Source organism: Polypterus senegalus, chromosome 6 (genome assembly GCF_016835505.1).
Source record: "Polypterus senegalus isolate Bchr_013 chromosome 6, ASM1683550v1, whole genome shotgun sequence".
Classification (NCBI taxonomy): Eukaryota; Metazoa; Chordata; class Cladistia; order Polypteriformes; family Polypteridae; genus Polypterus; species Polypterus senegalus.
The window spans coordinates 68654129-68668887 of NC_053159.1; the positions used below are offsets into that span (position 1 = coordinate 68654129).

Consider the following 14759-nt stretch of genomic DNA (forward strand, 5'->3'; position numbering starts at 1 on the left):
CTTTACACCAAGTTTAGATTTTATACATCGCGATTTGAATGTGGAAACGTTCTTATGCAACATTTCTGTGTGTACACACCGTTTATACATGAGGCCCCTGGTCTCCAACCTCTTCAAAAAGACAACAATTATCCCTGTGTCTAAGAAAACAAAAGCAGGCAGTCTGAATTACTACAGACGGGTGGCACATTAGCTTTATTGAAAGGAATACTTTAGATAGTTATGATCACCTTCCGTTTGCATATCTTCATGTCCACTATACAGAGGATGCCACTTCCACTTCATTCCATCTTGGCTCATCTGGATATTATAAACTGTTATGACAGAGTCCTGTTTATAGGCTACAGCCCAGCATTCAACTCTTTTGTCCTATCAAAGCTGACCACCAAACTTGCCAATTTAGGACTTGGCACCATCCTCTGCAGCTGAGTTTTGAACTTCCTAACAAAGAGATGTCAGCAGTAACAGCATCACATCCACCATGTTAACATGTTAATAGGGTAAGTACAGTACATGAAGATCCCTTCTGTAGTGCTTGTTTCCCCGACTGTGTGGCCAAACACAGTTCCAACTCCATCATTAAAACTGCTGATGGCACCTGCACCACAGGCCTGATCACCTCCTCATTTCAGGGAGCGTCTCTCACTTCAATTCAAAATCTCCATATTTCTGAACTCAAACATAATTTTATATTGCATAAGAAAGTGATGATAAATCTCAAACATCTCCCTTAGGGTGTGAAGCTTGTAATTTGTACATTTTGACAGGCCTTTTACCAGAATAAGTCAGTACACTTGAATTTTGCAAACATCAATTAAAGACATCAGTTTGTAGCTTTATTTCCTTCAGATCTGCTCCAGAAAACAGTAATAACAACAAAAGACAGACAAGGGAAAGAAAATTTGGTACAGTACACTGGCTTTTATTCCATGCAGCGTTAATTTTCCAATTCGGTCCCATTACTGTACACTGGTTTATGAAACATAGTCCAGTTTGCTTAATCAGGAAGCCATTTGAAGGGTAAATAAAAAGGAATCTGGAGAGGCTACAGAGGAAAAGTGACTGACTGTACCTCAGGTTAGTACTCTTATTGACTGAACCTACTGAGATAAACTGAAGATACATTGCTAATCCACCTCTTGAGAATGGCCAGTAGCACACACCTTTTTGAAGACCTTTGATCATTTAATCAAACTCCCTATCCAGAATGAAATACTATGGTAGTTTGATAATAATAATACAGAGAAGCACTTTTTAAAATTGAGAACACGCTTGCTATTTCTTGTGTCCTGACCTTCCACACAACTAAAATCATTAACAGGAACGCAGAGCATTACATTAGTAGGTGAAGCCATTTCATTTAGTTATCCAATGCTCCATATTTATGGCTGTATGTTTTTTTGTTTTGTGTTACAATAGTGCATATTAGCAAGATACTTGATTGCTAAACGAAGCAGGGAGTCTACTTCATTAACGGCTCCTACCAATGCAAAGCAACAGCTAGGACTCCTTTCTAAGACCCGTTCAGGACAGCTTCCATCATTCAATAATACAGCACTTAACAGTACTTGTATGAATGAAACATCAGTGGGATGTGAAAAAGCAATGCATTTGAAAATATTAAGAAATTAAGAAAAAGGTCTGATCTACAGATGTCTGAATAATTTGCACCAAAACATAAATAATTTCTATGTAGGCCAGCTACAAAATAAGCATACAATATAATTAAAAATAAATTAAAACATTACATGGAATAATTTACATAAGAGTTCTACGATCAATAAGACATGTTCTTCACTTTATTATTGTGCACACTGGAAACAAAAAAAAAGTGCTGCAGTTAGCATTAGGCATTTTGTACAGTCGCTTCACTTGGGGCCACACGTGACACACTACATCATGGAGACACAATTCAAGGAAAAACCCAACACCCTAAGCAGTCCCTCCCCCAAACATTGGCTAGGTATGGATTAAAGGTGCTTTTTTGTGCTAATCTAAAAAGTAACATTGTTTGGAATGAACTGTCATTTTTTAAGAAGCCTCAGGATATGGCAATTTTAAAAGGGCAGTTCTGCATTATGAATTTAATTCAAAGAGCAGAAATGTCTCCCAAAGCACAGTGATAAGGTTTCCTGGAAGCAGATTACAATGGCAACAACTCAAGAGCCTGGATGTGAAATGTACTTCATGGGGGATCTGAAGTCCTGGTTAATAATACTTTTATAATGATTATCACATTGTGTGGAGCACTGCATTAGCAGCTAGTCTATAATAAAATAATGAGACTTTTGAAATTATTTTTATTATTTGCAATGTCTGCATAAACAAATGTAATAAATGACAATGACGCACATTCCAATTCTTGCAGAGTTAAATACAGGCCTGAGTGTTTTTCATGAAGTCAGTTTTGTTCTCTACAAGGACTGTGCAAAAGCTGCTATTTAACGGACGGCTACTGTACCCAAACTGTATTGCTTATCTGAAAGCAAGTATTATACTATCAAAAATATTAATGCCCAAGTTTCAAATGACAGATAACATTTAAAATGGTATAGACAGTCTATAGAATGTGTGAGATGGCGGCATGAAACTTGACACTGGTTTTGCCTTCACCTACTTTTTTTAATTTGATAATAATTCAAAATTCAGACAAACAGGCTTTAGTCTCAAAGTTCAAAGAAAGTGGACGCCATGATGGGTTGGTCTTTGCTATGTAGCCTTTCCTTATGCACAACAGAGACATAAAGGTGCATGCCCTAAATTTATAACCATATTTAAATGTAATATAAATACATTACAATAGTTTAGAAATGTACTAATAAATGTAAGTCAAAGCCAAGGGGCTATATGTCCAAGCAGGTCATTTAAAACATTTGTTACGAGTGCTTTATTTTTATTGCCCCACTGGAATGATTTCGATACCTATTCATCAACACTGCATCGGTTATTGCTGTTTTCCATTTTTACCAAAGCACAATGAAAAAGCAAATCAACTCTATATAAATGTGTAATTATCATCTATTAAATTATGGCAGCTCTCTTTCCCATGAGATTTATACACACAAGCACAACATACATTATGTGGGATTATAGGGGATGGCAGAACCTAAAAATCTAAGAGAGTCTTCAGCCTTGGCTAATTTCTTGGCCATTTAATCCTGGTCCTGATTCTGACTATTTATCCATGTGCCTTCAAGTGTTTTGCTTTGCAGACCTTTCAACTAGACAACTACATTTTAAAATGACTATAGGCTTTCTCAGGCTTTTCTCACCTAATCTCCAGTTTCATTAAGTTTGGTAGCACTATAAATTCTATCATGAACAGATCCTATGTACAGACAGCAATAAATATAATAAATAATCAACAATACTTCATGATATTCCATGCAAATGCACAACACAAACAGTTTTTCTTTAGCTGAACTGCTAAAACAATGTGTTTTAATAAACATAATTTGCAAATAAAAAAGAGTGGAAGACTTGAAGGATGGCCAGAACCAGAACTGAGAGGCCTTGCTCTAGTAGACATCAATATTCTCTCATTCACACACACAGAAATGCACGGTGTGTACAGGACAGGTTATGTACAGATTTTTTATAAAGCATGATAATTTTCAGGATGGGAAAGCCTGGAGTGGAGCCCTCTGACCACTTGCTTTGTAGTCAGTTTCACCAGCCTTTCCACATTCCGCTGGTCTGAATGGTGAGGCACATACTGTAACATAGCTGATTTCATTTTAAAGAGCTGAGAAACTGTTCAAACTAATACTTTTTTAATGCCTGAGATGGATTGAAGCCCTCCATTCAAGTAAAGGATAACGCTTTTGTTGCTTTTAAAACATAACTAAGCACCCATGTGCACAATAGAAATACTGGTGTTGCATTAATTGTGTTATTTTAGTATATTTTGCTTTTGTTATTTAAGTGACACAGAGCAGGCTGGGGCTAAAATGGAGGAACCACAAGCTGGTTATCAAGACCTTTGGTTAAATTGATTACCTGAATATGTGTCTCGACCTGCAGATTCACTATAATGTACTTTAAACACTGTACTTCAGTTTGGTGTCAAGAGAATTAAAATTGTCATATTGACATTTGACAGAAAATGTATCTGCACTGCAAGATATTACAGGTACATATAAAACTAATGTGAAATTTCTTATGAGGAAGAATTAAGAATGCAACAAGAACATTCTGCAAAATGTCAATCCAATTATCCAATTCCTTGTGCCAAGTTTAATTTAAAAAATGTATGAGGTTGCCACATTTGTTAGACAACATATGCCAGTAACCACATTTTAACACAATTTCAAGTGGATTTTATAGACAAAAATAAAACAATAAAATAAAATGACATCTCTAATAGTCACAATTTTTTTCAGATTACTTGCTTTGGGATGTCTGAAACATGTTTTTGAATGAGATGGAATTAAGACATAATTTCACAAAAACATGTCTGAAAAATACAGGTAATAAGTGTAACACACCATGTTTTAAGATTCTTACAGGAATCCGTTTAGATTGAGTTCAAAAATAATAATGCAGCTTTACTGTGTGATGTATTTTTCTATCCTTTTTAAAGATAACACATATATAAATTCCGTTTTCATTACTGTGAATATCCATTTTATAAACATTTAAATGGTCTACAAATCTTTAAAAAAAATATAGCTAAAATGAGTAACTTCATAATAAATATAGGAATCTGCACACAACATTCGCTCAACTTCAGCTAATAGGCTAATTAGATTTACTTTCAGAATAATGGAATAAATATCTATAAATAAAAAAAAACTGATTAACTTTTGATCGTGTTTATAAATAAATCATGAAGAAATGAATGACGTTGTTGTAATGAAGGGTATCTGATTTGATGGTGTCCTCCAAAGACATATTTCGCTGGTTTTAGTAAATGAAATCTCTACAATGAACTTACCAGCCCCCTGTGTTTCAGTGTGTTTTGTCTGCAGACTTGTTTACTCTCCCACAATCCACTGTGACTCTAATCTTTCGCAGCATAAGCTAGTGTGACTGTACAGTAATAAAGTGTTTGCCCTTCCTCGGGGGTGACTGAAGTACAGTTCACAGAATGTTCCTGCATTGCGCCCATTGGTGCAAGATTCCTGCCATATTAAACTAGAACAGCAAGTAATAAAAAACAATATGTGATGAGATTTCCTAAAGTGGGAGTAATTTCACACAGCAAGTCCAGGAGACATATGCTTTAGTGGTTTGGGAAAAAAGTTTTACTGTTCTTTCACAAAATGCATTCATAAAGAGGACAAAAAAAGAACCCACAATTGCTTTTTCAAGTGTATTCTTAATTCAAGAGGGACTAAGCAATGGAGAAAATAAATGTATTTTTCTTCTCACTTGATACTGGAATGGGCTGCAGAATTTTGTAGAGAGTTCACAAGGTTCAGTCTTCTTATTGTTTATTTCTGTAGACAGAAGCAGCAGCAGGAGCAGCAAGGTCATGTGTGCACATTCAGCTTACTTAAATCAAAATTGGACTGGTCCTGGAAAAAGCAACAAGTCATACCTGTTTTTTTCGCCTTGCTATTAAGAGTCAATATCAATAATCAGAAGGAGGTTGTTCCTGTTTTGGAGCAGATAATATTTATGTACACCACACAATAGAATATAAAGTCTTTTTTATGTCAGAGAAAAATAAATTATCAATGTTACACGATCCCTGCCATATGTAATTAAATAATACCAGTGTTCAGTTTTGGAAAAAGATTGGTACAGTAAAGACAGAGGTTGGAGTAGACGTACAGGCAAAATTCTGTACATCATTACCAGTGGTCTTATTATTGCAGTTTTTATTTTCAGTTCAGTGATGATGCTTTCACTTGCAACTGTTGTTCTCACCAAGTACAGGCCCCAGATGACTTGCTGATACGGACAGTGGAGTCAGAGCATTCTGCTTCAGATGATTCACAATCAGACTCCCCAAAACGTGGTGAGGTCTAAAAAAGATGGACAAGAAAGTAAACACATAAAATGCATTTTTACTCATTTTCAAATTTTGCAAAAAAGTATAACCATACTTTCATTAATCAAACAGATTAATCAAACTGGTTACAGCTCTGTGAAGAACCCTGTCATATCCAGTATACTTTCCAAAAAGGGCTTTTCATTTACACAGTGACCAAAGGTTATGTTGTACAGTAGTGTTGCTGACACTACATCAAAAAATATTAAATGAGCAGAACAGTGTACTGTAATTTATACTCTTCACCACCCAAGTTGCTTTGTAAGACTAACATCTTTAGACCAGTACTTTGGGAAAAAAAAAATACAAAACTCTCAGATAATTCTGCACTAATGGAGGATGAGACAGAATACAGGTGAAAAACTTGTTTCTTTCTGCAATGAGACTTCTCTGCAACTTAACATCAGCAAAACTAAGGAAGTGGTTACTGACTTTCATTGCACCAAAGAGCCTCCATCCCTGGTCACTATTCAGGGAGTGAATGTGGAGGTGATGCACTGCTAACAGGTACTTGGGGTCTACAACAATGACCACCTGGTCTGGCCTAATGACCCAGAGAAACTATAAAGTGCAGAGCAGGCTCTTTTTATTTTTCTTAGAAAACTGTGTTCCTTTAATGTGGGTAGTGAATACTTTACATATTCCTCAACTGTGCGACGACTTAATTTGATTTTCTATGCTGTGGTGTGCTGGGCTGGTAACATCACCAAATCAACAAGCTGACTGAGAGAGCAAGGCTTCAGTTATTGGGCACAGAGAGTGAATACATAATGGTTGGCCATTATGAATAATGCTGCATATCTTCTCCGACACATTAGCATTGAATACTTTCGAGCAATAAATTCCTCAGCAGACGTTTGTCAAGAAAACACAACTGGAGCTCCTTTATACCAATAGGAATATGTCTGCCAAATGCCTGACAGGGACTATTATATTTAGCCAAGTCAGAGTTTTTTTTTTTTTTGTAATTCTTATGTATCTGATTAGGGTTGTTTATTGTTATATTTATTCATTGGGCTTCTGTAAAAAGCCGAACTTTGCCCCATGGGACAAATAAAGTAGTACAGTATGTATCTATTTTGGAAAATATAAATTATACCCAATTTTTAATCATAAATTAATTTTATATACTGAGAAATGATGGAATGGCAACACAAAAATAGTACACATCCAAATGTTGTGTATTTATATGGGGTCATATTAATGACAGTTGCTCAGAGAATACTGGTCGTTTTCAGTGCAAAGCTGTTCCTCTTGGAGAAAAATTTCTTCAGTTTATTTAAATGGAGAATCGTACTACTTGAATGCATGTAAACACATCAGAAAACAAAGGATCCTTGTAGGCATACAACATGTGTGTTGTCATGAATGTGTGTCAGAGGATCACCTTCAAGATTCATCTGTGGTATGTTGCAACCCCCCAAGATGATAGGGGGGTGCTGGAGCTAATTATGTCCCCCAACACAGTGCTGAGAAGACACCCGGAAAGGACAACTAACACAATGTCCAGTCCATAAATTTCGAGCCAGCTGGAAGGAGGTGTCTTTTTAGTTGTCTGAGCAATAAGCAGGATGGCACTTCCTAACCTAACTCGGAAAGAGTAAGAAAACTTGTTTTTGCAAGCCCAAGAGAGGCTATTTTTTAAAACTGATTTCTATTACTTGCGCTATCAAGTGCCCTTTCTGTTTTATTTTAAAACACTTTAAAGTTAATGGGAACAACCATGTTGGAGCCACAACATTTATTCTGGGAAATTGTCATTCTTCACACAACCACAGTATCAATGTGCATTCATGACTGTACATAGCCTGCAGCCGTATCTCTAGTTTGAACACAACTGAACATTTTGAGTTGAAAATGTATATCATAAATCTCTTCATCAAGAAGGAATCATTTACTTGTGAATCTTAATTGCATTCACTAAACTGGTGCCCAGATGTATTAAACAACCAACTATCTTAGGCAGAAACCACAAACATCAAAATTACAAATTGCATTTGTAGGTTTCCTCCTGGGATCTCTGTTTTTTTGTACGGTTCAGATACATGTTTGTCATGTTGGCATGCAACACAAAGATGACTAGAAGAGGATGTGTTTTTAATTATAGCTCATCACTCTCTGTTGTACTCATGTGGGATCACAAAGAAACCCCTTGCATTGCAGAGGTACCCAATTTCAGTCCTGTGTCATCACATGTGCCTACAAGTTTTCATTCCAACCAGTTTTTCAAATAAATTGTTCACTTTTACTTCTAAGTAATCAAGTTGATTAATTAGTATTTTTCAATTCTTATTTTGCATTCAGAAATATGTAAAAGTGCATTTACATGTAAAGCAAATTCAGACATTTGCATTTTGTCTCATATCTTTAAATGTTAACTTTCTTTTATCATATTCTTTATTTACTTTTTCCAGTGGAGTATATTTCATTAATTGCATCCAAATACGGACAATTAGTGATAAGCAGCACAGACGCAGGAGCAAATGGCACTGAATACTAAAGGCAAACAGCTACTTCAGTTCGCTTGTGAATTAATTAACAAGAAAGGGACATAAAAAATAGCAAAATCTTTAAAAAAAAAAAAAACAATTATTAATGCCACACACAAAAATGTTTGCTACATTTCCCTAAAAAAATCAGCAAGCCCATTTTATAGATTGTGTAATAGCAGGTCTGAGGCTTAGCTATAGGGGGCCAATTTTAAAAACAATCATGTCCCTAGAAGGTGCAGGCTCCAATTGGATGTGAGTGTGTGTTGTGCTCCATGGTTAATTGGAGAGCTGGCTGACTGCACTGCATACACGTCTGGAGAGTCCGGCACCTCAATGATGCTGCAGACGGAGCATCATAGTTAAAGTGTAGGAGGAGCGAACGCGTCTCCTTGCGGTGCATTCAGCCCCTCTCTTCACAACGGCGTGAAGCAAAGGCGTGGGGTAGGTGGTTTGAAGGGGTTGGCGAGCAAAGTATGTGTATGATATACATATATATATGTGTATATATATATATATATATATATTGTAATGGATGGCCGGCCATTTATCCCGGCCAATACCCCCAAGCCGCCAGGTGGAGCCCTCCTTGCAGCGTGGAGGTCCCCAGAAGACCAGCAGGGCATCATGGACATTGGAGTTTTATGCAAAGCCCTGCTGGATGCCGTGGGGCCACAGGAGGGAGCTGCAGGGAGGACCGAGGGCTTTTAGTGCCCTGTGACCCGGAGGTTCGTCACAGGAAGAGCGGACGGACTTCGGGTTGAAGAAAGGGACTATTTACCCTGACCGGAAGGGAAAAGGACTTGTGGACTATTGGGCAGAAACACTTCCGGGTCAGGAGGTATAAAAGGACTATGGGAACTCCCAGACAACAAGCTGAGCTGGGTGGAAGGGTGGCAAGCGTCTGGGAGCTGAAGGATTGGTTTATTGTGTATTATTGTGATTTATTGGTGATTTATGAGTATTGTGGAGGAGAGTGTGCTTTGTACACTGTGGCAAGAAAATAAAGTCAACTTGAGGACTTTTACCTGGTGTCTGGAGTCGTGGACAGGGGTTCAAGGGAGCGAGAGCACCCCGTATCGTTCACAATATATATATATATATATATATATATATATATATATATATATATATATATATATATATATACATAAATATATACACATAAATATATATATACATATATACATAAATATATACACATAAATACACATATAGATATATACACACATATACACATATATATACACACATATATATATACACACATTATATATATATATATATATATATATATATATACACACATACATATATATACATATACATATATACACATACATATATACATATATATATATATACATATACATATATATATATATATACACACACGAGGTGTGGCAGAAAAGTAATGAGACTGGCAACACTGCAAGCGATCTGGCAACACTGCAAGCGATCTGGCAACGCTGCGCTGTTGTCCTTGATAGAGCACGTGTATCAGTACCCTCCCATAGCTCAGTGCGAGTTTCAACTCCTTCCGTTAACTACGTGATTTTGTGACTGCTATTAGCGAAGTTGTGTTTTTGGTTGTGCGTCCGCAAAATGGAACAGCGGAATTTGGAGCAACGTTGTGCCATTAAACGGCAAGTGTGACGTTTGAAAAGTTAAAACAGGCCTATGGGGAACATTCTTTATCCTGAGCTCAAGTTTTTCGCTGGCACAAATCATTTTTGGAAGGCAGAAAACACGTTGAAGATGAACACCGTTCAGGGAGGACTTCAACTTGGAAAACCAATGAAAATATCGAACGTGTGAACACTCTTGTAAGATCAGACCGTGGTTTAACATTAAGAATGTTGAGTGAACAATTAAATTTGAACAGATTTACCGTTCATCAAATTTTGACTGAACATTTGCACATGCGAAAGGTCTGCGCCAAAATAGTGCCAAAAAACTGCCCTCTCCATAACAGAATTTTTGACCTCAAAAGGCATTCCTGTGGTTTCCCAGCCCCCTTATTCACCTGACCTCAGTCCGTGTGACTTTTTCCTTTTTCCTAAACTGAAAAATGTCCTCAAAGGACGTCATTTCGGGACTTTAGAAAACATCCAAAAGAGTGTAACGGACATGCTGAAGACCATACCGGTTGAAGACTTCCAGCGCTGCTACCAACAGTGGGAACAACGTCTCCATCGGTGTGTAGCTGCCAAGGGAACTACTTTGAAGGGGATAACATTGATGTTTGAAAAAAATAAAAACTTTGGTAAATAAAAAATCAGTCTCATTACTTTTCTGCCACAACTCGTATATAAATATACATATTATATATATAAATACATACATAAATACATACATACATACAGGTGCCGGTCATAAAATTAGAATATCATGACAAAGTTGATTTCAGTAATTAAACTTATATATTAGATTCATTCATTACACACAGACTGATGTATTTCAAATGTTTATTTCTTTTAATTTTGATGATTATAACTGACAACTAATGAAAGTCCCAAATTCAGTATCTCGGAAAATTAGAATATTGTGAAAAGGTTCAATATTGAAGACACCTGGGGCCACACTCTAATCAGCTAATTAACTCAAAACACCTGCAAAAGCCCATCCCAACCCCCGGTCGGGTGACTTGGTGGATTATATATAAAAAAGCACCAAGAACCGCAAAGAACAATGAAAAGTCAACGTGTAAACCGACTGAGGCGGTGTTTGGAAAATTAACAGTCAACATGACTCACAGGTGCGTGTGGACTGTACACAGACAAAAGCGACTCAGGTAGGGAGTTGGGGGCGGGCACATAAGCGGGCAGTGCGTACTGAACGAGCGCCGTTCAACCCCATCCTTCGCTTTGGAAGGAGAAGACGCTCCTCCAGTTTTCAGTCACGGACAATTGTATGTTGCTTCGTAGCGTGGTTTATTAAATTACGGATTTTTCAAATGTTTATTTTTTCCTCTGTGCTTAAAAATCATTTAAAAAGCGGCCTGATTATGCAGCGTATGCTACACCGCGGGTTGGCTAGTGAATATATATATATATATATATATATATATATATATATATATATATATATATATATATATATATATATATATATATATACACATACATACATACATACATACATATATATACATATATATATATATATATATATGTATATACATATATACATATATATGTATATACATATATATATACATATATATACGTATATACATATATATACGTATATACATATATATATACATATATATGTATATACATATATATATACATATATATACATACATATATGTATATACATATATATATACATACTAGCAAAATACCCGCGCTTCGCAGCGGAGAAGTAGTGTGTTAAAGAAGCAATGAAAAGAAAACGAAACATTTTGAAAATAACGTAACCTGATTGTCAATGTAATTGTTTTGTCACTGTTGTGAGTGATGAGTGTTGTTGTCATATATATATATATTTACACACACACACATAAACATATATATATATATATACAGTACATATCTATACATATACACATATATACATACATATATATCTACATATATACACACATATACATACATACACACACATATATACATATATATATATATATATATATATATATATATATATATATATATATATACACACACAGCTATTTCGTATCAGTGCAATACGCTGTTTGTTAAAACGTTGACTCCGCTTACGTGCAATAACAAATCAAATCATTCAGTTGTCTTTGCTCATATGTCATTTTAGAGCTGGGCGCCTGGCATCTTTTTGGCCACAGGTTCGTTTCTGTTTGCTGTGAGGTTCTGTGTTGTGGAGATTCTCAGGATGGATTGCAGGTGCTCATCAGTGAGGCGACTCCTGTGTGCTGTTTTGTTAGTCTTTATCACTGAGAAGAGCTTCTCACACAGATATGTGCTACCAAACATGCACAAGGTTCGAGCCGCATGTAGACGGACTTTTTTTGTTCATCAAAGTCACCAAAGCGCCGTGCAAACTCAGTGCGCAGTGCGCTCAGTTTATCAGCAAAGTGCGATTTGGGAACACCGTAGTGACGACTTGGTTTAACAGTACTTGGCAACAGGGAAAGTGGGGCAAGGTGAACTGGTGCATTTGTGTCACCCATAAAAGCAGCTTCACTTGAAATCACTTTGTGATTGTGCACGGGTTAAAACGTCCGCTGAAGTGTCAGATTCTTATTTAATTATGCTGTTTTCTGTATCTTCTGAATTGCATTCAGGTTACCCTGATGCAAGGCAGCTGAAGCGCTGCATTATGGGATCTGTAGTTTATTGTGTTACCAGCGCTTCATATACCGGGCTTTAATAACAATAATACAGTATATAAAATGATCTCGGGCGGATATAATTACACGCCGGGCGGATGTGGCCCGCTGCCCTTGAGTTTGACACATATGGACTAAATAGAACTTGAAAAGATATATTTTTCAAATGTGATCGCGCAATTCAGATAGAGTTGGCGCACTACAGCCTGCATGCCTCAATAAGTCATCCTCCCTCGCTCTTACTTTTTACCGTTCATCTAATGAATACACTGAGTATGGCTTTACCAAAACAATCATTGATGGCGAATAAAGTATCCATTATTCGAGTATGTAGAGCGGGATATATATATATATACATATATATATATACCCGCGTATCGCAGCGAGAAGTAGTGTGTTAAAAAGGTAGAAAAGAAAAGGGAACATTTTAAAAATAACGTAACATGACTGTCAATATACAGTATTTGTTTTGTGAGTGTTACTGAGTGTTGCTGTCATCAAGGATTTGATTATCATTATTTCTTTCAATCAGGTTCGTATTTGTAGGATGTGTTGTGTTCAAGTTACATTCCGTGTTTGTCAATCGTTGTAAAGATGACAGGTTTCATTCATCGATTCGTTTCTTACTGCATCAATAAACAGCTCGTCTTCTTCTTTATCTGAGACCTGACACACTGCATGCACGGGTTTTTACACTGTCTTCCTTTAGCGGGACATTGACTTTTCCACGTGTGCTTTGTTTCCGCAGTAGCTGGATTTATGAATATGCTTGTATATCAGGCGCTTCATATTTTTGCTGCCTTTTCAATTGTGTAATTCGGTTTTGTTCAGCTCTTTGGAACTGTTGCTTTTATCTGTGCACTGCGTCAGTTCACGTGAGCCACTCGGTGTACATGCATCGAAGGTTCCCAGCTGTGCTGGTGCCATCTCGTGCTATGTCCATGGCTGTATTTAATGTTACCTTAGTCCTGGCACTTAAAACTTTCTCTCGCAGTTTAGCTGAGTTTGTGTCAAACACCACCCTGACCATCTCATCTTCCTCTCCATAAGCACAGTCCTTCACCCGTGAATATTTACCCGTGGCAGTTTGCTATTGGATTGCGCTGACGGACGGCCTTATATGGGCAGGCACTAAATTACAAACGCCAGCGGCAGCCTGTCTATGAACTTAATTTAAAGTGTAGGGTTTACATCGTGCTTTGTTTCAGTAGCAGAACTCATGAATATGGTTGTATATGTCACTTTCGCTTCTTATTGTTTAGCTGCCTTCTCAATTATATAATGCATGTTTTCTTGCGCTTTTTGAGGTCTTCCTGGTTTTCTATGTACTGCGTGATTACGTGGGAGGCGTGATGATGTCACACGAAACTCCCCCACGGCGTTGAAGCTCATCTCCATTACAGTAAATGGAAAAACTGCTTCCAGTTATGACCATTACGCGTAGAATTTCGATATAAAACCTGCCCAACTTTTGTAAGGAAGCTGTAAGGAATGAACCTGCCAAATTTCAGCCTTCCACCCACACGGGAAGTTGGAGAATTAGTGATGAGTCAGTGAGTGAGTGAGGGCTTTGCCTTTTATTAGTATAGATATATATATATATATATATATATATATATATATATATATATGTATATATATATATATATGTATATATATATATATATATATATATATATATGTATATATATATATATATATATATATATATATATATGTATATGTATATATATATATATGTATATATATATGTATATATATATGTATATATATATATATATATATATATATATATGTATATATATATATATATATATATATATATATATATACTGCTCAAAAGAATTAAAGGAACACTTTTTAATCAGAGTATAGCATAAAGTCAATGAAACTTATGGGATATTAATCTGGTCAGTTAAGTAGCAGAGGGGGTTGTTAATCAGTTTCAGCTGCTGTG

General features: G+C 36.4%; 1 protein-coding gene across 2 annotated transcripts in view; it reads right to left on the reverse strand.

The window, feature by feature from the left end:
- Positions 1-901: 901 nt before the first annotated feature.
- si:ch211-45c16.2 (mitogen-activated protein kinase kinase kinase 13) overlaps positions 902-14759 on the reverse strand; it is a 206431-nt gene continuing 192573 nt past the window's right edge. For both annotated transcript variants that reach the window (XM_039756275.1, XM_039756274.1), the window contains exon 16: positions 902-5972. In XM_039756275.1, coding sequence (XP_039612209.1) covers positions 5871-5972 — 102 coding nt within the window. In that variant the 3' untranslated portion in view covers positions 902-5870. The remainder of the gene's footprint in view (positions 5973-14759) is intronic.